Source organism: Camelus bactrianus, chromosome 16 (assembly GCF_048773025.1).
Source record: "Camelus bactrianus isolate YW-2024 breed Bactrian camel chromosome 16, ASM4877302v1, whole genome shotgun sequence".
NCBI classification, from domain to species: domain Eukaryota; kingdom Metazoa; phylum Chordata; class Mammalia; order Artiodactyla; family Camelidae; genus Camelus; species Camelus bactrianus.
In genome coordinates this window covers 48,764,847-48,790,210 of record NC_133554.1, presented here as the reverse complement: position 1 = coordinate 48,790,210, position 25,364 = coordinate 48,764,847, and the positions used below count along the sequence as shown (strand labels likewise).

At 41.5% G+C, this 25,364-nt stretch overlaps 1 protein-coding gene across 3 annotated transcripts in view; it reads left to right on the top strand.

Moving 5' to 3' along the window:
- Nucleotides 1-25,364, top strand: part of PRKCA (protein kinase C alpha) — a 361,417-nt gene that overhangs the window by 335 nt on the left and 335,718 nt on the right. For all 3 annotated transcript variants that reach the window (XM_074343523.1, XM_074343521.1, XM_074343522.1), the window contains exon 2: nucleotides 2,954-2,985. In XM_074343523.1, the coding sequence (XP_074199624.1) occupies nucleotides 2,954-2,985 (32 nt within the window). The remainder of the gene's footprint in view (nucleotides 1-2,953; nucleotides 2,986-25,364) is intronic.

Here is a 25,364-nt window from a genome sequence, read left to right as displayed (position 1 = left end):
GCGCGCGGGGCGGGGCGCACGGACCGGCAGCCCGGTCCCCTCTCTCGGCGGCCGGGCACCAGTCCCTCCTAGTTCAGTTCGGGGTCCTTTCGCCCCCGGGGACCCTCGCCTGGCCCGCCCCCCCGCCCCACCCACGTACGGGCGCGTCTCCCCACCCCGGGCTAACTCACTCGGGGAACTTGGAGAGCCGGCGGGAGTTCTAACTCTCTCCCGGAATGACACCCTCGCGCCTGGCCGCCCCGGCCACTGACACACGCGGACAGGACTCCCGGGGAAGTAGCCTCCCGGTCACACACCCCTTGCTGCAGGAGGGAGGCTGGCCCGGCGTGGTAGTGACATTGATCCTTTCCACCGGGCTGGTGCCCCCCGTCTTTCCCCGGCGCTCCCGCCCTCCGGTACAGACCGGCGAGCAGCCGTTTGCCGGGGAGTGAGCGAAGAGGAAAGCGAAAAGGTTAGAATGCAGAGGGCAGAGGTTCCCGGAGAAACACGCCCGGGAGTAAGCGGGGGAGCGGCGGCGACGCAGCGGCGCGGTCCAAGTTGGCTAGCCAGGCTGGGCGCATTCGGGGAGTGTGTATTTTGTGTTTCCCTTCGGGCTTGAACTCCCCTGGAACCTTGGATCCTTGCCTACTGTAGCTTGTATCTACTGGGCACGGAGAGACTTCGACTTTCCTGGGTGAGCCCGGAGAGTTGGAGAGGCAGCAAACTGTTGAAAGCTTGCAGTGGGGGAGGGGGAACTAAACGGAGCAAGCAAATGGCAGAAGGGCAGAGGGAGTCATTTAAAATAGACCCTGTCAACACGAGATTAGACTTGTAACCCTGTTGATGAGGACAGAGGCCTTATTTAAGAAAAACACTGGATGGGCTAAAGGTGTCAGAATTCAGGTAACTTTCAGTGAACGCAGGTATTAACTTGTGGGGGGGCCTGGGGGCTTTAGGGAGAATTGGTAAGTGGATAGGCTTCAGGGGGGTCTCTGAACCCTGTAAAACTAGATGAAATCGTGTACGTGTGTATGCTTTTTTCCCCTAGTGAGAGAATCATGGCTTTTATTAACCAGAACTTTTATTAGAGGTCGGTGACCCCCCCCCCCAAGTTTAGAAAGCTGAAACTAAAGTAAGTCCAGGTGCTCTAGTTTGAGGAGCAGTAGGTTTTTTCAGGTTGCCAGACACCTGCCTCTTGTACATATTGTTCCTGGATGTAGGAAGGTCCCTAAGTGTGAGCTGTAGCTAGGAGTCCTTAACTCCCACCCTTCCTAGGCTGGGGAGCGGCCCCAGGGTGGCAGCCACGTAGTGCTCCCTGACAGCAGCTGGCTGTGTGGCTTAAGTATCTTGCTGGGGCCCTCCGGAAAACTTATGGATGCTGCTACTTGGATCTGTCACACCTGGGGAAAATCATCTCTAAGGGCAAATCCTTCAAAGGTGGTGCTGATAAGTGCTTCATTTTCCTTTTATGGACTACTTTATCTGAATGCACCACACCTGGGGAATCATCTCTAAGTGCTAATAAATGCTTAATTTTTCCAATCCTTTTTTAGAAATCAGCTCAAAAGCACACTTATGACAAGCACAGCCACCTCTATGAATGATTTCCAACGTGTAGTCAGCGTATGAAGCAATTGCACTCCAAGGAGTAGGTAATTGTAGATAAGGCTAAATTAAAATAAGTGCTTGGAGCATCAGGGCAGAGAAGATACTGCATTTAGTTAAGGGGATGTTTTCAGCCTCCTGTGTCAGCTGTGAAATCCCATTAAAAGGGAACAGTTAGACTGCTGATTACTTTTGAAGGAAGTAGATAAGTTGGAAAAGGGACTTGCAACATACATATGCAGGCTGACCAAAGTCTTTCCACTATCAGTTGTTAGCTCCTGGTGAACTGCTGTGGCATGTCAGGTCACAGGTGTAACATGAAGTGGAAAATAAAGATCACCCTGTCTTGTTCCTCCCAGAGTAATCCCTGCACCCTTTCTCCACTTAACTGTAAGGCAGCCACTTGGAAGTTCCAGAAAATATAGTCTAGAATTTGTGTAACAGAGGTTTTAATTTTCCAGTTTTCTTTATTCTCTGGGTCCTTTGATTTACGAATCATCTAAATACTAAAGCACTGGTATTTTAAAACTATTTGGGTTTAAGTAATTTTTGGAGAGGGGAAGGACTAAGCTAATCATAGAGATATTTGAAGTGCTTTGTGAACTTAAAATGCTATGTAAAGCAAGAGATGGACTCATAACCTTCTGAGGATTTTAATGTAGTTCATCCTAGTTGGAATGGTATTTGCAATTTAATGTCCACGTCTGGGTTCTCTGCTTAGAGAGTAAATTCTCCAAAGTAATTTACAAGAGCAGAATAGCTTTTGAATGTGCTTTAACTGCTACTGCTTCTCAGTAAAATTAGATCATAATCTCACCTGCAAACAAGATGAATGATATTTGTAAAACCTGGCTCCTTTAAGCAAAAATTCAGTGTTAAGAATGGTGCTGTTTGGCAGCTTCTAGATGAGAAATACTGTTTTAAACAAATTCACAGGCAAACGATGAAGCCACTTTCTAGTTGTCTTTTTAGGGAGAAAAAGCAATTTTCAGTTGGTCTTTAAGGACTGTAGTAAGCCACTTTTTTTGACCATAAGGTCCTTTTTGTTACTTGAATATTGTAGCCAACAACTTTGAATATAGTCATATTCTTGCCTTGAGATTTGAGTATCGATAACAAAGTGTGAAAAGCTGGAAATGAACCTTGAATATGTTGAAATGGTTCAGCAAGCCTTAGGGAGGTCAGACCTCTTCAGAGTTGAATTGACAGCATTGTACTCCAGTTAGCTAGTTAGGCGTGTTTTTACTGTCAAGTCCTTGGGTTTCACGTACAAATCTTTAACTCTGTAGGATGCTTTGTCACATAACTGGCTTAAAGTGTGGTATCCAACACAAAATGTTAAGAAATCTTGTTCTTGTTTGTTTTTCAGGGGGTTTGGGAAACAAGGCTTCCAGTGCCAAGGTAAGCTGCCATGTTGGATTTCATTTTCAAGTACGATGTGAAATAAGCATTCCAAACTGGAACAGTGTTTCTGGTCGTCTTTGCTTTGTGATCCAAAAAAATGTTGTTTAGATATTTTCGAAATGAGGGCTGTAAATTTGGGCCTTAAAAAAAAAAAATCGTGTGGTATTGCCTGGTAATCTACATATAGAACTGCCTTTTTCTTAAAGGAAAAAAGCCTTCCTGTAACTTTATTTTTGTTGCCAAGAACATGCTTGTCGGAGACTTGTCTGTGTGTGGGTGTTCGGAAAAAAATGGAATCACTTTGTATTTGTGTGGCTTTTCTTTCTTCCTGTTTTTGTTCATCTTCTGCCTATGCACTGGGTTGGACTCCTAGTTGTAGGCCATACATCATGGTGATAAATTTGTTTTCTGATCACCAACTGTCATCCAGAACAGAGCTGGCACGTTTTAAAAGTTGCGTAGATGTCTTGATGACGACTGGTTGCTGTAGGGCGAGGCGCATTACTCCTTCACCTTAACAATGTGACAGACATCTAATGCTATCCATTGCGTCCACAAAGAAATCCATTTCCTCCTCTGACCTGTGGTTGCATTTTATGCACATCTAGTGTCTGAACTTTTCATACTCTTCTGTTTGTTTAAACTTTTTTTTTTTTTTTTAGAACACTTTCACTTGTGAAGGCATCCTGCGTTCATTAGCGCACCGTCTGGCTCTCCTGCGCACTGTCTATATTATGTTTATTTAGTCCTGGTTACATTTCCCATCTGGGCATAGGTTTATTATTAGGGCAAGTGGAAAGTACATTGTAGCCTGGAAAATATTATCCTAACACTGTTTAATATTAAGCACATTAGAGACACTGGGTGTACTTTTTATAACTTAAAAATTGTGCTGGTAAATTGGTTGCCTTTTAAACCCTGCAGATTTGTGAGCTTGTTTCTTATACACATTTTCTAAACATGTCTTAGGTGTAGGTATTTTATGGACTAATTCATCAGCATTCTACTTTTCTTCGCAATGTGCTTAAAACCCCTATTGAATAAATTATTTTGAGAGTTACACTGAGAAATCGGGAGAGTCCTTTGAAAAAGAATGAGAAAGGCATGTTGCCAGTCTCTTCATAAGAGATAAAAGGAAGCTGTGGCTCTTTGCAGTTCTCAAAGTGGTGGACCTGAACTTCATAGGCAACGTTTGAAGTCTTTGAACATGATTTTAGGAAGTTTAAAAATGTAACCTTGTGATTCTGGGCCAGTGTGATTCGTATCTACTGTCATTTTTGATACGTTTGGATGGGGAACCTATGGAAACTTAGAGGAAACATGTTTACTAAATGTTCTAGATACTGTCGAAGAGAAGGTCGGTATGTTATTTTTTTAAAAAAACTATCCTTTTCTACACACAAAGATCCTAGGATAGGATTGGTCCCTTTTCGACCTGCAGATTTTGTTGGTGAAATTGAAGAGCGGGCCCACGAGGCTACAGCAGGACCTGAATGGTTTTCCCAGAGCATCTAAATTTCCAGAATTTATAGTGGATTAGCAGATTAAGTCTGTCAGCATCGCTCCCTTTTACCTAAATTATAAAAGTGATACAAAAATTGTAGAAACACTGTATAAAAATGAAATTGTATATACCCTTTTCCCTTCCCGCCCTCAGGGATAATGTCTAAGACATCCATTCATTCACTTATTCACATGCTTTTTAAAGAGATCAAATTTCACAATCATCCTGCGACGTTTTTCACTCAGCAGTAGGCGCTAGATGTCCTTCCAACTCAAAATGTCAGTTCTACTTTATTCAGTTGCATGTGTGGAGATACCAGATTTATTCACCTGTGTCTCTATTGATGGACATTTTAATTGTTTCTAAATACTTATTAGTCCAAATATAGCTGTCAATACTCTTGGACCACTAATATGTGTATTTCTACAATAGATACCTAAAAGTGTGTGTATACACATTAAATTTTAATGAGCACAGCTAAGTTGATCTCCAAAGATTCCAATTTATATTTTTCAGATTCCATTTGCATACCCCTTTGTCTCCACTCTTACCAATAGCAGATACTGTAAAGTCTTCTACATTTTTGCTGTGGTAGGTGAAAAGGGCCTTCTTTCAAGTTCCATCTCCTGCATAAGGTTGAGCACTTTTCCAAACATGTTTCAACTATTTATATTTGTCCTGTGAATTTCCTTAATTGAAATTCAGGATTTTTGAACCAGACAAATCATAGCAGTGAAAATGTGCTCTATGCACTGTTCTTTGCTTGAAAGAATTAAACCAGATCTCTTTAATAGAGTTCCCCTATTGCATTTACAGATTTTAATTCAGAATCCATTTCAAGGATAAGTCTTTCTGTAGAGTGCTAACTCCTTGTTACAGTTGTTTAGTATGTGTCATCTGTATTTGACTTCGAATATGCCTGTGCTAACCCATTGCCTTATTGTTGTAACTTAGTTAAGGATGTGTTAGCTCAGGACAGTGCTTTTAATCACACAATAGTTACCCAGGGTTTCCTGTTTCAGCAATTGCCTCAATCTTAACATCGGACCGTTTTAGAATATGTTTAAGTTTTCTCTTGATGTTCTCTAACTTTTCCCGTTGGTTCTGTTTGATAGTCTCATTCTTATTCGGGAGAATGACTTGTTCTCATCTGTGCCTTTGGCAGCACACGCTCTGGAGATGGCAGCTGGAGTTCGAGGCTGCTTTTAGTATTCCTCAGCCATCAGCTGATGGAGACTGCGTCTTCTAGCTCTCAGTATGAAGTGTGTTGCTTTGGTCAGTAGATAAAATATCTGTGGCTAAGTATACTTCAGCTAGAGGTGCATATGGTCCGGATGAGTCACATATTCGTGGAGTAAGTTAGCTTTAAATCTAAAATACTCATCGTTTTACTTGCGAAATGTTAAGTAAGAGTTGGAAGAATAAGAAATAAGTTTTAGTTCTTAAAACTGGAGTTGTAGTCTGTGCCATTTAGAAAGCATTATATATCTTATAAGGATGTGAAAAAGCATGTAGGGTGATTTCCCACCTCCTTCCCTTCTCCAAGATAGTGCGTCAGTGGAAGCAGGGAAGTTGTCTGGAGAGATTCATTGGGTTATTCCCACTTTGACTTGGTGGGTTCTATGCCATCCTTACGTGGCCGTGCAGGGGTACAGCCCTGCACAGATGCCCAGGACCACTCCGTTGTGAGAAGTTGCTTCCTGTCCTGGTGGAACCAAGGACCTTAAACACGGGGGAGAAGAAAGTGCAGGGTAGATCTTGAAGACATGGAACCTCCTTAAGGTTCTCGGAGATGAAGACAAGCGTGTGCCTTTATAGAGCTGAAATGACAGGACGCAGATTTGCCTTTTGATTTTTCTTTGGCTTGGTGTTCTGTAGGTTTGATCTGCTCAGTGCTCACTTCATCTCATGAAGCTGGTGGAGAGCTGGTCCTTGCCCACTTTTTTATTTTTTTTTTTTCCTTAAAAGGAAGAGAAGTAAGCTTGTCTGGCCTCGTTGTTGATGAAGTTGAGATTCAAACCTAGAAGGTCTGTCTCCAGTCAGGAGTCTCTGTCCTGCTCTGACTGCTTCCAAAAGCAGTTGTCTGAGAGCCGGGACAGCCTTATCGCCTCCTTTCACTGCTGGAAAAGGAATGAGCCAACTTGTTTTTTCCTCCTCAGAGTTAGCAAGATCCAAGCGCTCCTCTAATTACAGTGATAGAAACAGCCTCTCAAAATGTGACCTGCTTCTTGGACGTGCCAGTTAGCCTGTTACATCTGGTTAACCTCGGCGTGCTTTTCCTGCTTTTTCTCTTCTTTCCCTCTTGGTGAATGTCGCAGATTAAAATGTACTGCTCACCCTGGCTCTCGGATTAATACACCCTAAAGAGACAGCGTCAGAATTAATTCCCGCGGATGTCCGTGATTGACAGACTGTTGGCTCTGAACGGTCGGCACCGGGTGTTTCTGTTTGCGGGGAACTAATCAGATTCGCATGCTTGCAGTATGCCGCTGCGAATGAAGGTTGTGAATCTGAAGCTGCTTCCCTTCTAAGAACACACCAAATTCTGTTCTTCACCTGTGACTCTGACTGAAGCTCTGTATTTTTCTGTCATTAAGGGTTAAAAATCAACTTTACCTACACCTTTGCTGGTGACATTCGATCTTGAAGACCTATTTCGGGGTCTTCCATCTTCAAAACAGGTCAGCATCTCAGGACCCCACTTCTCATATTGTCCCCTCCCCCAAATTAGACACTATGAGAACTACAGATGAACTCCTGGTTATCTGTACAGTTCCAAAAAGACAGGTCCAAGCAAATGAGTTTAACTCGAAACTCTGGAGGTTTTGCACTGAGGTCAGAGCAAAGCATTATTTCAATTTCAAAGATGAAATTGTCCACAGTGACTAAAATGCAGAAAAGTGCTTGTGGTGGGCAGTTAGAACTAACAGGTTTTTTTTTTTTTTCCCTCCGCAGAAGTGCATTCATACTCATTAGGAGTGGGACACGCGGGGAGAAGGAGTATTGGGGATTCCCATTTGGTACAAACTGGTTGTGAAATGATTTCTGACGAACGGCTTTCTGAGTTACCTCTTTCACTCAGCACACCAAGTGAAAGCGTGTTTATTCACAGATTCCCCTCCAGAAGCCGATGCTGTGGTGTATGGAGTGGTTACGCATCCTTTTATGCTGTAGAAACCAAATGAGTATTTTTGCAGATGAATCTGACTGTACGTTTCCTTTAATTTTACAATGACTTACTATCCTGAGTGTTTCACTCTCCTGGGTGATACTCAGATTTTAAGTTTTTAGGCGCATGAACCCTTAGCTCGCTCATTTTTTTTCCTTTGTTCTGTTTTCAGAAAAGCTCTAATTGCATAGCTTCCATATCAGGATGAAGTCCAGCTCCTTGGCAGGACCTGCTAAGGCTCTTAAATCTGCTGTCTTGTCTCAGACTCACCTAAGTGTGCTTTCTTCCCACTCTAGTCCCTGTAAATAAGCTGTGGGTTCCAGGAAGTGTTTCTCGATTCTTTCCCCAGCTTTTATTTTTTTTGCCCAGATAATACCTGTTTCACCTGCGAGTCGTAGGCTAAAGTTTAGCTCGGACCTTTCTTCATGCTGCCCGCCGTTCTGGGCATGCTCCCCTTCACGGGATCCTTACCCTGTTGGCACCGGTCTGTTTGCTCTGCCAGCCTTGAGAGCAAGGACTGAGTCTTATTTCTTTGTCTCCAGTGTTTAATGCAGTGCCTGGCACTCAGTAGACAGTATGTAAATATTTGCTAGGTGTAAAATTATATAAATATTAGGGATATGATATGAATGTTCATAGCCAGAAGGATCACAGTGACTTCTGCCTGCCTATTGTTTAAAAAAAAAAAATCTAGTTTATAATCTAGTTTTATGTCAACTAGGGTAGCTCTTTAGATGGCTTCAGAAGAAGTACTCTCTGAAGCTAAGCATACTTAAAATTTTCTGTTCTAAATTTTTAACTTGTATCTATAAATTACGTGTAAGGTTAAACCTGATGAGTTGGTACAGTAGGAATAAAGCACTTTATGTGTCTTCTAACTTTTGAAAAGTACCGAGGCATCAGAAATCTTTTTTTTTTCTTAACATTTTTTATTGATTTATAATCGTTTTACAATGTTGTGTCAAATTCCAGTGTTCAGCACAATTTTTCAGTTATTCATGGACATATACACACTCATTGTCACATTTTTTTCTCTGAGTTATCATAACATTTTGTGTATATTTCCCTGTGCTATACAGTGTAGTCTGTTCTACAATTTTGAAATCCCAGTCTATCCCTTCCCACCCTCCACCCCCCTGGTAACCACAAGTCTGTATTCTCTGTCTGTGAGTCTATTTCTGTCCTTTATTTATGCTTTGTTTTTGTTTGTTTGTTTGTTTTTGTTTTTTAGATTCCACATATGAGCGATCTCATATGATATTTTTCTTTCTCTTTCTGGCTTACTTCACTTAGAATGACATTCTCCAGGAGCATCCATGTTGCTGCAAATGGCGTTATGTTGTCGGTTTTTATGGCTGAGTAGTATTCCATTGTATAAATATACCACATCTTCTTTATCCAGTCACCTGTTGATGGGCATTTAGGCTGTCTCCATGTCTTGGCTATTGTAAATAGTGCTGCTATGAACACTGGGGTGCAGGTGTCATCCTGAAGTAGGGTTCCTTCTGGATACAAGCCCAGGAGTGGGATTCCTGGGTCATATGGTAAGTCTAGAGGAATCAGAAATCTTAACTGCCACAAACAAAACAAGAACATATGATGGGTCACAGCAGGAGATGTGGAGATGCCTTGGGTACAGGGTGGAAAAATTAAAACCAGCTCCAGTATGTTCGGTACTGTTATTTAGATGATTTTTTACTTCAAGGTTGCTAATAGCTGAAAGCCAATTGTCATGCTCCAGAGGGAAGAATAACTCAACTTGATTCCGGCATTTTAAAAACTCCTACCCTAAAGGTTTCTGCGCTTTGATGGGAGAAAGATGGAGGAGAGTGGTTGTAACTGTTACAGTCCCTTGACGAGCTTCTTTCCATTGGAAGGAGAAACTTAAATGCTGTGACAGGCTGGGCATCTCGGAACTGTCTAATTCTTTAATACTTTCCTTCAAAAGTGCCCCGTTAAGCTCAGAATGCTGTCATTTTTAAAGAAACAAGAGTTGAATTTACCAGCCTGGAAGGGTGGAGCACGGGTTCAGATGCTGACAGTTCTGCAGAAAACATTTTTCAGAGCCAAATGGAAACTTTTTTGGTACTTACAAAGCCTGGATTTACACGAGGGGAGGAAAGAATGAGGCCATTAAGGGAAACGCTGAAACATGGCTTGGTGGCATAGAATTAAGGCCCTGCCGCTGTCCGCTGTCAGAATTTCCATGACAGACCCTTGATTTCAAGTCTCTTCCACCAAACTGAAACCTCATGTCAGACTTTGACCTGAGACATGAACATTTCTGTATTGGCTAGTTGAAATTACCGTAGCCACGTTAAAAAGAAACCCTCTTAAATTATACAAAGGGGAAAATGGTTTCTGGAAATAGATTTCTAATGAGAATGGCATAGAGGGGATTAATTGTCAGCACAAGATTAGAATTTAAGAGTAAGTTCACAGAGAAGAGCATGAAGGCAATTAATCTTTAATGCCTTCATTCGCTGTATTTCCCCTCCAATATCTATACATATCTAGTTTTGGCATTTTGGGAAATATGAGATCCACCTGTATTATCTTGGATGACTCTGGTAGGTAAATAAGGAAAGAAGCACAGGACTTGAAGGTGTACTCAAATAAGTTTAGATCCAACTTGGACAAATTTGTATGAGAAATGAGATAAGAGGAAGGTGCAGTTAATAGCTGAGTTCAAGCCAAGTTCTATTTAGAGATGATCTAACTCTTAAGTGTTGATTAGTGTGTTGTTGAGACCGTGACTGTTGCAGTGATGTTGTCTGGTATAGTACCTAGTGTGCAAAGTCTGTGATGTAGGGATTCTCCTGTGTGTGAAACACAGTAACAATCACCCATGTAGTGCTTCCTCTTAAACCCTGTTCTGAGTCCTTTTAATTGTGCGTTTGATCCTCGCAGCATTTCTGAAAAGGTAAGTAGTGTTATCCCCATTTTACAGATCAGGAAACAGAGGCACCGAGGCACAGAAGTTTGGTAACTTGCCCAAAGTCACATAATGAGGAAATAACAGAGCTGGGATTCAAACCCAGGCTGTATGGGTCCAGACTCCATGCTATTAACCCGGGTCCCCTGCAGCCTCACAGTTCCTTTTGCTTTGTCAGACTTCAGTTACACCACTCGTTTGATGGTGGAGGTGTGGAAGGATGAAGAGTTCAACTCGGTACCACTTGAGTGCTGACTACCGGGAGTGGGAGGGTCTGCCAGACACGTGGACCTCTGCTGTATCCATAGTGTGCCAGACGCCGCGGGGCATGGGTCAGAAAGCCTGGCGACTCAGATGAAGACAGGTCATCATAATAAGTCTGAACCAAGTTGGGAGTTGCTGATTCGTGAGGATGAGGAAGTTATTTTCTGGGCTCGTTAGGAGGTGGCTTTCAATTTGAGCTTCGTGGGATGCATAGAATTTCCTTTGATTGGGGAGCTAGGGGAGGATGGTCTAAAGGGAGAAAATGAGCGGAAGAGGGATGGAAGTGACTGGTATGTTCAGGGAGGTCCTGCTATTGGAGGTGTTGCCAGCACCGATCCCCAAACAGAAGAACAGACTGGAGAGGTGTGCGTGGAATTACGTCATGCCTTTCCCCACTTGGTTCCTCTATCTTAATCCGTGGTTTCTTTTTAACCTTTATTTTTGTCATGCTCATTTTTCAGAAAAATGTTGCATCGTAGGAGATTAAAGCATTTTAATCTCCATGCGAAAGATGCATTGTATTGATGCTTGGAAAACTGTTTTAGAAAGTGTGCTGCTTTGACACTATTCCAAGGATCTCTGTATTCTCAAGCTGGTACCACTGATGATGGACAGCATTGGGTTGGAAGTCCAGGGTTTTACAGCATGGAGGTCCTGACTGGAGGTGATACACTGAGTTATTACAGGCTTATACACGTTAATGAGGGAAATAATAAAGAAGTAAGACATTTACATTTAAAACCAGCAGCCCTTCTAAAAACTGCATACTGATCTATTCAGCCAGAACTTCTGGTTCATTATCAGTACTAATTCTTTCTCTGTGGGGCTAAACTCAGGAGATGGTGTTAGAACCTTAATCAGGAACCTAGGTAAAAGGGGGAGGGGGCTGCAGAGTACCCCAGATGGGAACGTAAGATGGATTTTCATCTGGATTTCAATTCACCAAATAGGCTCACCTAATGCTGCCACTACGCTGACATATACTTAGAATATGCCTCCAACCTACGGGGAGCACGCATCGCTGTCCCCACTCTGCAGGAGTGGATGCTGGGGAATAGGTTAAGTAGCTCGTGGTCCTGCTGCTTTGAGACCAGGCTGATTTAGTAAATGTCTTTAATTGCAACAGTTTTTAAGTATCTGAAGCTATACCGTTAAGTAGCCAATGTCTTTGACTCATCTTTTTCACTTGTTTTTCCTTCCCTCAGGTTTTCTAATAAAGTATGATTTGTGGTGCTGTTTGTTGTAATTGGAATAAAACTCGTTGGTTCAAGAAAGCTAGGCTCATGCTTGTGTAAAGGTGTTCGTTAGCTTCCATTCGGATTTGTTTTGAAGTTAAGTGGCAGCAGGGGAGCTTCAGTTAGTTTCCTTCTGTTGTGGAATTAATGCATACAGCCGTACATAGCTATCTTCAAGTGTGAAAATGGGAGAGTCTCACTTTTAAAACTAGAAATTACAACTTGATTCTTACCTATTTACAACATAGGGAGTGATTTAAATCATTCTTGTAAAATCCTCTAACAGGGGCTTAATGCAACTATAATCATAAAAACTTGTGGTTGGATATTTAACATCTAATAGTTGGATTACAAAATGGTCACGCAGTGAGTCATCTGCCTAACCTTGAAATCTTCTTTTGAGTAAATCTAACTTTTTCACATGCTGAGTGTGTTTGATCACTAAAGTGATTTTTGTCACTTTAGTTTCACATTAATTTCTTCAATCTGAGTGACTCATTAGCATGGAAAACTTTGTCATTTTCTAAAACTGTCATTTTCTCGCTCTGCACGCGTTCAGAAGTGCGGAGGACTGACTTTTTGCCTGTTTGGGTCCAGAATCAAGTGTAGTACATCTTGCTCTAAAATCTAGGAGTTTTACTGAGTAAGGCTTGTGGATTTATCTGTCAGTTTAGATAACCAAGTCTGGTGATGACAGAGACCCTGTTTAAAATATTAAAAATGCTTAAGACTTTGACTTGGACAAGAATTCACGGGCAAGTACAATGACTCTACTTGAAATTACATATTTGACTTTTTCTGATTTTTTTTTTTTCTAATTTTAGCTCGTCAGGATTCTTTGGGAGCAGGCTACGTTGCTGTTTCTTAGTCTATTAATCGCACATTGGGATGTTACACCTGAGCTAGTTTTTTCACTTTATATATTAGCTGAAATACATGTGTACAGATTGATTAGTATTAATCAGGAAATGAGCATGTTTAGTAGCCCTGTAAACAAGTTTCAAAGGGTGATTAAATGTAACTGCAAAGTTTATTTGGTGGCTTTGTTTTCTGTAATATAAGTAACCCCATCCTTAGAAATGAGATTATTTCTGAATAGTGTACAGCCAAACATAGAAGTAAAACCTTAGTTTCAATGTTGTTGACTTGAGGTTCTGATCTTAGAAATATATACGTAAATACACAAAATATAGAAAATGACAGAACTGAAATTAAACATGGATGTTTATGCTTACCTTCTTCAGTATTTTCTATCTAAATCCAAATACAACAACACATCTTGTAAATGTTCCTTAGAAAAATTTCCTTCATGTCCTAGATTCCTAAGTTGCTTTAAAAATGAGCCAAAAAGGATGGTTCCTGTTTTTTCCTTGGTGAGGTTTCCCTGCCCTACTCCTAGACATCTCTATTGCTCCAAGAGTCAGTCTTTGAACTAGATTCAGAATTAGGAAGTTCTAATGATCACCGTGTATTTGATACATATGGATAATTTTGAAGATTTGATAGGACTCAAGTGTTGAGAATAGGAAGTTTCTGTGCCACCCTTTTTGCTCCTTTGTGCGGCTGCCAAGTGGAAGTTAATGCCTGCTTTGAATAATAGCCATAATAGTCTTTTCAAATTCAGCTCAATTTTCTGGAAAAATCTTGGATTCTGGGGTGGGGCAGTGAGTGGGAACTGGCAGTTTTATAAACTAAAACTTATGCCAACTACATTTCATCCTCAAGTGATTAAACCATCCTTGGCTTCAACTGGAGTTTGTTTCTCATTAAGCTCCTTAAGCCTTTGGAAGAAGGTTTTTCCTTCAAACTTTTGTTTTGAACTAATTTCCAGACACTGGAAAGTTGTAAAATGGTACAGGGAGTTTCTGTATCTCTTACCCAGCTTCCCACAATGTTAACATCTTACATCACCATAGTATAATCATGAAGAACAGGAAATTAACAGTGGTACAATATTAACTAAACTACAGATCATGAACTTTTACCAGTTGTTCCACTAATGTTCTTTCTCTTGGAGGATCCTATACTGGATCCCACAGTGCATCTAATTTTTTAGTCTTGGAGGTAAATAGTTTTTTTTTTTTTTTTAATCAGAGTTGTAAGGGTGTGTTAAGTCTGCTCATGCATTGGTGCAATCAAATGTCTTCCTTGATTACAAATTAGACCAATCCTGTTTTTTTAAAATCACTGTTGTTGCATTGGCATAATGCCACTCTGGGTGGAGTCTGCCTGTGGTCACTGGTTTTGGGGTGGTTGTTGGTTTATATCGCTTGTTATTGCCAGGAATCTTATTTACAAGCAGAATAATAGAAGTGGAAGCATCTGTAGGTCAAGGATCTCCTGCATTTGCCAGGTTTTTTCCTGGAGAAATGAGCTAGAAATTCAGAGCTTGATCTGGAAAGCCAGCTTGTTCTCTAGACTATTGGCCAAAGAATTTTGTGTGATGGGAATGCTCTATAATCTGTACTGTCTAGTATGGTAGCCACTAGCACCATCTGGAAAATTAGCACTCAAAATGTTGAACTTTTTTTTCTGTTTATTTTAAATTAAAGTTTAAAGATAAATAGCTACATGTAGTGAGCGGCTGTGGTATTGGAGAGTTCAGCTTTAGAGCATCCTTAAGGAGTAAAATTGGATCGTACCTTCTAAACCTTTTGTTGTAAATAAAACACAAATATGTAAGACCACACAGAAGATGGATGGTTTAATGAATTACCATAAAGCCAGCATTGCTGTAACGACTACCCAGGTCAAGTAGTAGAACTTGGCTAGTCCATTTACCTCATTTCTTCCTCCAAAGTAACTACTTGCATGACTTTTAGACCCATCACTTGTGTGCACTTCTTTTAGCTTTATCACCCAAATGGTTATTCCTAGATGATGTTTAATCTGGTGCATTTAAAAATAATTGGAACTGTCCTTAAGTCTCTAATCTGCAACTTTCTCTTCCACCCCCATTTCCTTGTAACTTACCTGGGGGAGGAGGGTACCTGGGTTTTTGGACCTCTAAAGTTTCTCACAGTCAGAGCCTTGGTAATTGCATGCACCTAGTATAGTACATCTTATTCCTCTGTGTTTCCTGCAAATTGGCATCTGGATCCAGAGGCTTGATTGGACTCCAGTTCAATTTGGGTCATATAGTTTAAGATGCCTTTTTAAGGTCACATGCATATTAGTTACATGTATATTGGTGTGGAAAGAACATGGGGTATTTTTTCCTACCAAAGTATCCAACATCGAGAAGTTAATTAGCTACATCAGTTTAAGTTGTACAGTATATAGTGTGAAGCATGGAAACATCTACTGCATGCTACTTGTGGACAAGTAGATTGTCAGAGGTTTTTCTAGATGGATGGTGTTCATTACATCTCTATGCAAACTGTAGTCTTCCCAAGTGCTTCTGTGGGCAAGGAGTTGGTGTGTGTTCACGTGGGTGGTTTTATCTGTCTGGGTGGTGGAAATAATTGCTAATTGAATTGTTACGTAGCCCTTTACTTGGCTAAACCTCACCCACATGACTGTATATACTTCTGTTCTGGTCTTTCCAACACAAGATCAAAGTTGGGCTTTCTAGTTGTTCTTGTGCACTGGAACATGCGGGGGCAAAGTAAGCACATGAGAGGTGAGTTTGGTGTCTTTCTATTTGAAGAAGCAGAAGGTCGATTTCTAGATCTGTTGTATGCAGAATCATATACTAACTGGTGATCTGGAAGAGGGTTTTCATAAGACTCAGGGTCTGTTCACTCTTATCAGAGTTTAAAATACAACTGGATAAGTACGACTTATACAAAGAGTACTAAAGAATACTTACATTAAAAAAAAAAAGAAAGTCCACATGCATAAGTTAAAGTGTAAAAATCAAGAGACCTTCCTCTGACAAATGAGCATTAGACTGTGAATAAGGTGATCCTGGTTTTTAAATCCAGTTTAGGCCTCTGTCCTCTTTGCGCTGGGGTCAGACTCTATTGGGGATAGCAAGTCTGTGACGTTCCTGCCAGCTGCTATGGCTGATTTCAACTTCAGAATCCTCAACTCAGGGCTCCAAGGAGCCATTACGTATCAGTGGATTGGAATTGACATACTGATGTGGAAGACCAAATGTGTCCTTCCTAGGCCGTCCACTTTCCAAGTGTCCTCCCGACTACTGATCTCCTGAGGCTAGAGATCTTTGGTAGCATGGCTCACCTTGCTTCTCCATGTTTATATACACTCTCCTTTAATTCTTTTGTGTGTATATATATTTTTATTGAAGTACAGTCAGTTTACAACGTTGTGTCAATTTCTGGTGTACAGCATTATGCTTCAGTCATACATGAACATACATATTCATTTTCATATTCTTTTTCACCATAAGTTACTACAACGTATTGAATATAGTTCCCTGCACTATGCAGTATGAACTTGTAGTTTATCTATATAAGTATCTGTACATCTCAAACTCCCAGTTTATCCCCTCCCACCCCCTCTTCCCCTTCCTTTAATTCTTCATTGAAGCACACTATCTTGAAAAAAAAATCCATGGTACTGAACTTTTTACTAAAAATATTATCATTGAAATGCTGAAAGTTTCATGCAAAACAAACCACTGGTTGCTGGGAATTGGCCTTCAGCCAGGAGCTGAGTTGGTTTAGGATGAGAAAAAAAAAACCCTGATCTGATCCTCAATGTTTTTCTTCATTGGCAGCATGTAAAATGTTAAAAAAAATTTTTTTTCTAATTTCTGTTGGGTGTACAGGCCAGTGTTTTTTACCATCTAATTTATGTGAACTCCTCTAATAGTTGAAATCTGGTATATTTGCATTGTTTTGGTTTTGTGGCCTTTTACAGAGCTCTGTGACCCAAATAGTCACTCCAGAGCCCCTTTCTAATCTGGAGAGGAAATAACAAGATAAATACTAGGAGCATAACTTTGTGTTTTATCTTGTAGGAACTGTAAGGCTGAAATAATGGTACCTTCACCCCAGTGATGCTTGATGCTGGTGGGATTCAGAAATGCGTTGAGGAGGAGCTCATGGTGGAGGCAGCGAGTCAGGAGGGAGTGTCCTAAAACTATCTGAAAACAGTGAAGGGAGATGAGAAAAGCCCTAAAGGGTGGGTAGTTGGGATTTTTTTTCCTTTTTTTTTTTTTTTTGAGAGCTTGCTTACAATCCTTTGAGCTAGATAGAGCCCTAGGATTACTTAGAGTTTATAGGACTGCATGCTTTTGCATGCCCAAATCCTATTTGTGCAAATTTGACCTTTAAAATTTCCATTACTGTCTCTCATCCTGTCTCTCCTTTCCCCCCTTTAAAAAAAAAAAAAAAAGCTGGCCTTTGAGACGTTTCAGGTTTTACGGTTGATGTTAAAAGGCTCGAAGGTCTCCATCTATGGCTGACTGCCCTCTATCTCCTCATTTGATTTTATGTTCAGTACATATTGTCTACCAGGCACTGTGCTAGCTGCTGGGAATAATGGTACCTAACATTTATTCACCATGGCCTTTGTGTTATGGCCCAGGGTTGAACATTTTACATAGATAACCTGGAGATGTCTTAAATAAGAAAGGTGCTTTTATCACCTGTCAAGTGTTGCCTGAATCATACAACCAAGTGATTGGTTGGGGTTGGGGTTAGGGTTGGGGTTGGGGTTAGGTAGGGTTAGGGTTGGGGTTTAGGGTTTAGGGTTGGGGTTGGGGTTTAGGGTTTAGGGTTGGGGTTAGGTTTAGGGTTAGATTTAGGGTTAGGGTTTAGGGTTAGGATTTGGGGTTGGGGTTGGGTTTAGGTTTAGGGTTTAGGGTTAGGGTTGGGGTTGGGGTTAGGTTTATACTGGAACATGGATCTTGATGGTGGGTTCACTTGCTTCTTTTCATCCCCACATGGATTTTGGTGATGCTTCACCCAAAGAGGTTTTGAAAGGTAAATTCTTCATGGGTTTGTATATTTTAGAAAACACAGCCCCCTGATTTTACACGGTGGGTCCCGATGTCGTCTTCCCTCCCTGCTGCCTCACCATCCTTCATGATAAAACATGGAAGAGAACACGCTCTTTAATTTCCTGTCTTATATCCTGATGGTATATAATGATGCTATAAAACAAGTGCGGCCAAGCCTAGCAAACTGCATTGAGGAGGTTTCAAAGATACACAGAACAAGTTTATGTTGAAAATAATTCAGTCACTTCGCTTTCTAAGAGCAACCTTCTTCTGTCCTAATCTGAGGATGGAAACAAGTTAGTTAATTGTGTTTGCTGTATGTCTTCCCTGTCCATTCTTCTGAGCTGCTGAGATCCATTATGTTGAGCTTAGCCAGAGTTGGGTGGTTTCTGGCCATCACAACCTCAGCTTCCCTCAGAATGGGCAGTGTGTACTTACAGGTGTTCACCGGATTCATTTTTTGGGTTTCTATTTAGGTGGGCCTCTAGTTTATCACTGTCTGTGAATTCTTGATATTCTAAAGTTTGATGAAGGGGAGATTTGTTGAAAATGGTATCAGATGATACTTTTGTTTTACTTCTGATAACCAGTTGATTGAAAAATATTCCTATGTTTGTGTCATTTCTTTAAGTTCCATATACTTGAAGTCAGATCTGTCAACTTATGTCCTCTATCCACGTGCCCTCATTCTCTATTTCAGTTCATCCTTTCTGCTCTGTCCTTATGCCTCCTCTTGCCTCGTGATTTTGGAAATGGAAGTCATCACATAGTTGAATATTTAGTCTTACAAGCTTGGGAGAATCCTCTCAAAATGAAGTCTAAAGTTTTAGGTGACTGTTTACTCAATAGAGACTTACCACCGCTCCATCTGCCAGGCAGGGTATCTTAACGCTGGAGATACAAACAAACCAGACTCTGCTCTGATCCCTCTAGTAATGGACCCAGCCACTAACCCAGTCATAATGTGGACAGACAACCATGGACAGCTCATGGAATTGTGCAGGAAAGGCCGGAGGACTTCGGCAGTGGGTGGCAAGAAGAGGCGTCTAACTTAAACAGGGGTGGGGGCGGTGTCAGGAAAGAGCTCACCTAAGGAAGTACTTGAGCTATAAAGAGTGTGGAGAGGAGTTATCTGGGTGAAGGAAAAAGGAAGAGCCTTCTGGGTAAAGCAGCCAGCACGTGCAAAGTGGGGCCCTGTCTGTTCCAGGAACCAAAAGTGGTCCTTAGTTACTGGAGGGTTTTGAATGAGAAGTAGCACCAGGTGAGAGAAGGCTGGAGAGGTAGGCAGTCTTAGACCATGGTAAGGATTTCAGTCCTTTGGCCTAAGAGCCATGGGGATCCATCACAGGTTAAGGAATTCTAATTCTGATTAGAATTGCATGTGCTGTTATATGGAGAACTAATTCGACGTGGGCGAGAGTGGATGGGGCAGCTTACTGGGAGGCGCAGCCCTCACTCTAGTGAGACTGGGTTCCTGAAACTGGAGAGGTGGTGGAGAGGTGTTGACAAACCCAGGGTCTCTTTAGGAGGTGAAACCGGCTGGACACCACTGTGAATGAATTGGATGTGGGAGGGAGGAGCAGGTGTCAGTGGAATGGGCAGTGGTGACGTTCACTGTGATGAGCTAGAAGACCAAGTTTCAGGGAAGAGCACACGGTTTTGAACCTGTTGAATGAGAGGTGCCTTAGAGATCTCCAGAGGAGGAGAGGAAAGTCGGGAAGGCAGCTGGATGCAGGCACTGAGACCGAGAGAGAGGCCAGAGCTGGGGAGAGGCAGATGTGAGTCATCTCACAGGTGGAAATGGTTGAATGGCCGAGAGCAGCGTTCCCAGAGAGAGGGAACCAAGCAAGTGCAGTCAGCGTGGTGGAACGCTGCCCATCAGATGAGAGTGAGTCTGCAGAAGGGGAAGGAGTGGGGGTGGGGGCAGGGACTGTGGTGTAGGAAAGCCAAGGGAAGAGGAGGACCAGTTGCTGTGGGTAGGGTCAGGTTTACAGACAACAGCTGGGTTGACGAGCTCTTGGGGCCGGAACTTGGTTGCCCTGGGGCAGAGCATAAAGGAGACAGCAGCTCTCTGAGCAGTTACTGAGGACTGTTCAGTTTAAATGCATCCTGGTGCTCATCAGGGTAGTTTGTCTTTCTGTGCGCTGGTCCTTGAGGTTATGGCTCCCTAGAAATGTCTCTTTCAACCGATCAGCATTTTTTTTTCAAAATTGAGTTTTTTAATTCTTAAATTTTCATCCAACACCCAGTCTTCATTGAACTGGATCTTGTTTTGATCCCCTCTCCATCTCTCTTGGGTATTAATACAGAAGGAAACATCTGGGAAGATAAGCTGTTCTCAGATGATAATGAACTTGTACGTGACTCAGGGAGGCAGGAACCCCAACCATCACCCTTTTGCCTTTATTTACTTAGCCAGGACATTTGTATTTATCAGTAAAAGGACTTAATTTTCTTTTGTCATACGGCTGTGATATCTCCTCATCCTATCAGAGATAAAACGGATCAGTGAGCAAGGGAGCCTTTGTCGGTGTTTGAGAGAGATTTTATTAAGCTAGAATTATTTTTTTATTAAGCTAAAATATTCTGTTAGAGTCTGAACTCCATTTACATGTATTTTGTTAAGAGGGTATCAGCATGATTGCAGAAGAAGGGATATTTGGAGGATCACATGCTCTGGCATTAACTAGATTACGGAATTTCATAAATACGTTAAGACGGACTTTAAAACAGCAACAGGGAAAATGACTTTGGACGCATCTGTGTGTGTGGGTGAGACTGGTGGTAGGATTAACGGCTTCCAACTCTGTGGGGATCCTGGTCTGAATGAAGGAGGCACAGCCTGCTTGTGCCTTCACTCTTTCTACTCTAGGACCGTTAACTTCTGTTCTCTTCTTAAGAAATTTGTTTAGTTAACTGCTTTGCATTTTTAATCCCTGAAGCAGCTCTATAAATTAACACGGGGGTGTGTCTAGGATGCTGCTGCTGAAAACAGACCTGAAGATAAGTTGTTCTTGAGTGCTTTTGGGGTGATAGACAGGTGTGGGATATCAGAATAATCTGGGATCTTAACCTGAGTCCTGGAGGCAGTGAGCTATCGGGGAAGAGGGGTTGGGTGTCCGACTGTCATGACTGTATTTTGACAGCCTCAGTTTGGGTTGCTTTCTGTCCTTCCAACCTTTCCCTTGACCTTGATTCATTTTTCTGAGCTTAAGTATAAATCAGACCCCTATGCATCTCCTCTCTTTAACCTCTGAAGACTCCCATATACATTTATTCTCTCCCGTGTGGTTGGTGCCACATTCTGTGTTTACTGTCTTCATGCTTTCATTGCACTGGGTCAGGATTGTGAAGGTTGCGTGTCACGGCAGTATGTTAATCCCCAAATCTGTCTGCACCTCCTTCACCGTGCACGTCTATTGCAAGTCAGCATGTAGAACCTAAGGCTGCCTCCTTCAGAAGCTGGGGAGGAGACCACGTATCATGCAGGGACCTTCCCTGCTTCAGCTCACGGCATTATGCTAAGTGCAGTAAGCCAGTCTCCATAGAAGGCACCATGATTCCACTTATATGAGGTACCTAGAGTAGTCAGCTTCGTAGAGACGAAGTAGAATGGTGGTTTCCAAGGGGATGGGGAACGGGGAGTTAGTGGTTAAAGGTAGTTTCAGTTGAGGAAGATGAAAAAGTTCTGGAGTTGGATGGTAGTGGTGTTTGCACAACGATGTGAATGAAGTTAATGTTACAGAACTGTACATTTAAATGGTTAAGATGGTAAATTGTATGCTACGTACAAGATACTACAATTTAAGAGAATACATTGTGATCATTTCCCACATTAAATATTCTTTGAAAACATAGATATAATATTCCATTATATGGAAACTTTTTCCGTTTTCTTTGGGCAACAACCTTGTTCCATTTTTCACTAATCTGAGCAGTTTTGTAAATAATATCGTTGTGTATCAGTTTTATCTTTACAGATACTTACTATCAGTTTCTAGATGTGAGGTAATTAGGCTGCATGGTATGGCCCTTAAGGCTTTTGATCCATATCAGCACGTTACCTTCTTTTTAAATACCCTTTACATAGTAAACTAACATTAAAAAAAAAAATCTTATTGAACTGTAGTTGATCTACAGTGTTTCAGGTGTACAGTAGAGTGATTCAGTTATACGTATACATACATATATATTCTTTTCAGATTCTTTTCCATTGATATTACAAAAAGTTAAATGTAATTCCCCGTGCTCTACAGTAGGTCCTTGTTTATCTATTTTATATATGGTAATGTGTCTGTTAATCCCCAACCGCTAATTTATCCCTCCCCACCATTTTGCCTTTGGTAACCATAGTTTGTTTTCTATGTCCATGAGTCTGATTTTGGTTTGTAAATAGAATTTGTCTTTTTTTTTTTTTTTTTTTAAGATTCCACATGTGAGTGACATAGGGTATTTGTCTTTCTTTGTCTGACTTACTTCACTCAATGATAATCTCTAGATCCATCCATGTTGCTGGAAATGGCATTATTTCATTCTTTTTATGGCTGAGCAGTATTCCAGTGTGTATGTGTGTGTGTATACACATACATGTGCACACACCATAGCTTCTTTATCCCGTCATCTGTTGATGGACATTTAGGTTGTTTCCATGTCTTGGCTGTTAATAGTGCTGCCATGAACATTGGGGTGCATGTGTCTTTTCGAATTAGTTTTTCTCAGGATATGTGCCCAGGAGTGGGACTGCTAGATCACATGGTAAGTCTGTGTTTAGTTTTTTTAAGGACTGTGCATACTATTCTCTAAAGTGGTTGCACCAATTTAGATTCCCACCAACAGTGTAGGAGGGTTCCTTTTTCTTCACACCCTCTCCAGTATAATTTGTAGACTTTTTAATGATAGCCACTTTGACTGGTGTGAGATGATACCTCATTGTAGTTTTGACTTACCTTTCTCTAATAATTGGTGGTATTGAGCATCTTTTCATGGGCCTGTTGACCATCTGATGTCTTCTTTGGAGAAATGTCTTATTTATGTCTTCTGCCCATTTTTTGATTGTTTTTTTTTTTCTATTAAGTTGTATGAACTTGTGTATTTTTGAAATTAGTCTCTTGTCAGTCATGTCATTTGCAAATATTTTCTCCCATTCTGTCCCACTCTGTAGGTTGTCTTTTTATTTTGTTTATGATTTCCTTTGCTGTGCAAAAGCTTTTAAGTTTAGGGCTCATTTGTTTATTTTTGCTCTTATTTGTTACCCTGGGAGCTGGTTGGAAAAAAAAATCACTGAAATTTGTCAGTGTTCTGCCTATGTTTTCCTCTAGGAGTTTTATAGTATCCAGTCTTATATTTAAGTCTATTCTGAGTTTATTTTTGTATATGGTGTTAGAGAATGTTCTAATTTCAGTCTTTTACAGGTAGCTGTCCAGTTTTCCCAGCACCACTTATTGAAGAGACTGTCTTTTCTCCGTTGTATAATCTTGCCTCCTTTGTTGTAGATTAATTGACCATAGGGATGTGGGTTTATTTCTGGGCTTTCTGTCCTATTCCACTGATCTGTGTATCTGTTTTTGTGCCAGTACCGTACCGTTTTGATTACTGTTGCTTTATAAACTACTAACCTTTTGCCATTTACATACATTGTAATTATTTACCCTTCTCAGTTCCATTTGTGCACCCTCCCCCTCCCCTGCCCCCAGCCCCAAGTAACTTTGTGATTTATTTCAACCGTCTTTTGTAGGAAGGACCCTGCACGTAGAAGAGTTGGGAGGAGACAGCCCCACTGCCCATGACCACCTCTTGTCTGCAGTGTGGGATGGAGTCAGTCGTGAGGGCCGGCCAAGTCTCCAGCCGGCATTTGTGCTTGGGGCTAGGTCAGCATGGGCTGCATCATGCAGTCCGTTCCTGTCAAGGGCTGTGTGCTTGAGCTGGGTCACTCAGCTCTGAAGTCTGTCTCTACTGCCCACGTTCTTCAAGCTCTGATCTGTGCTTACAGTGCAGTTATTTCGGGAAAGTGCGAGATCCCTTGGATCCTGGTTGGGTCTTGGTATGAAATCTGAGATTAGGTCATTTGTTGCCCTTCTTCCTAAGTGACTCTGATGTGTAGGTCCACTTTGTTTATAAGAATCTGTTTAATTAGAATAGATCATCATTTTCACTTCCTCTGCAAAGTCACACTCACAAATCTTGGGAGGAAGGGAAGCAGATTGGGGGATGAGGCTATGGGGAACCCCAAGATGTTTGGGGGCTTGGAAAGGATGAGAGGTAAGGGGATGAGAAAGGAGTATAAACCATTAGCTGTCTCCGACGACCAAGCGTCCTTCCGTGTAACTTCATCCTTGCAATCTGAAGATTTTTTGGCCCACTTTACAAGCTAGGAAACCACCTCTTTAAGAGATAAGTAACTTGTCCAAGTTCGAAGAACAACTGTTTGTGGTGGACCAAGGATTTAAACCTGCGTGAACTGATAATGAAACCCAATCTCTTTCTAATATACCTCAATGTCTTTTGTTAGGGGAAATTTACCAGAAAAGTTGGCATTGGCCTTTTGACTTTAGGCATTAAAGAGCTTGATGCAGTGGATTACTGGGAGAAATCCTAATTGCAGAAGCTTTAGCCCATGACTAATGACTTTTTTTGCCTTTCCATGAAGCCAAAAGTCTTTAAATTCTTGTTGCTACAATGTGTAAAAAGCATAGATACCTATTTGTTTTTGGTATTTTTTAACCTGGAAATCTTTTTTTCTCAAAGTCTCAGTTGTGACAGGTGACTTGCTCTTGGAGAGGTAGTTTTAACCCTGTCTGTGAATTCCTCCAGCAGACTGTCCAGTTCTTCTTGAAAGATGTCCTTAGGCATTTGAAAAGTCCTCTGGGGAGCTGCTGTTAACCCAGCCTCACACTTCACCTTCTGTTCAGGGAGGTTTGGAATTGGCATCAATCCTAGGGCTGCCAGGTGTGGGTTGCAATCACTAGAAAACATTGGCTTTCTTTGGTCACTGACCAAACTTGCCTGGCTCTAAACTGAAGACTTCAGAACTGGCTGTTTGGACTTACTATGTAAAAAGCCCACTTTGGCTGCAAACCACACTCTGCATATTAGCATAAGCAACTAATGTTGCTTTATAGTAAAATTTATACTAAATTGATAACAATTTATACTAAATTGTTATCCTCCAGGGGAGAGGATGAGCAAAGGCTGGCACTGAGAGCACCTGCCAGGGCTTTATATGTTCCTCGTATTGGTTTTCTTGACTTCTAGGATTATTTTCATGATGCAGCTGTTCAATAAGCAAATTTGGTATGCTAAGGGCGTACCACTCCCCCCACTCATTTTAAACAGATGGGGTTTGGAGTTGTTCAGAGCTG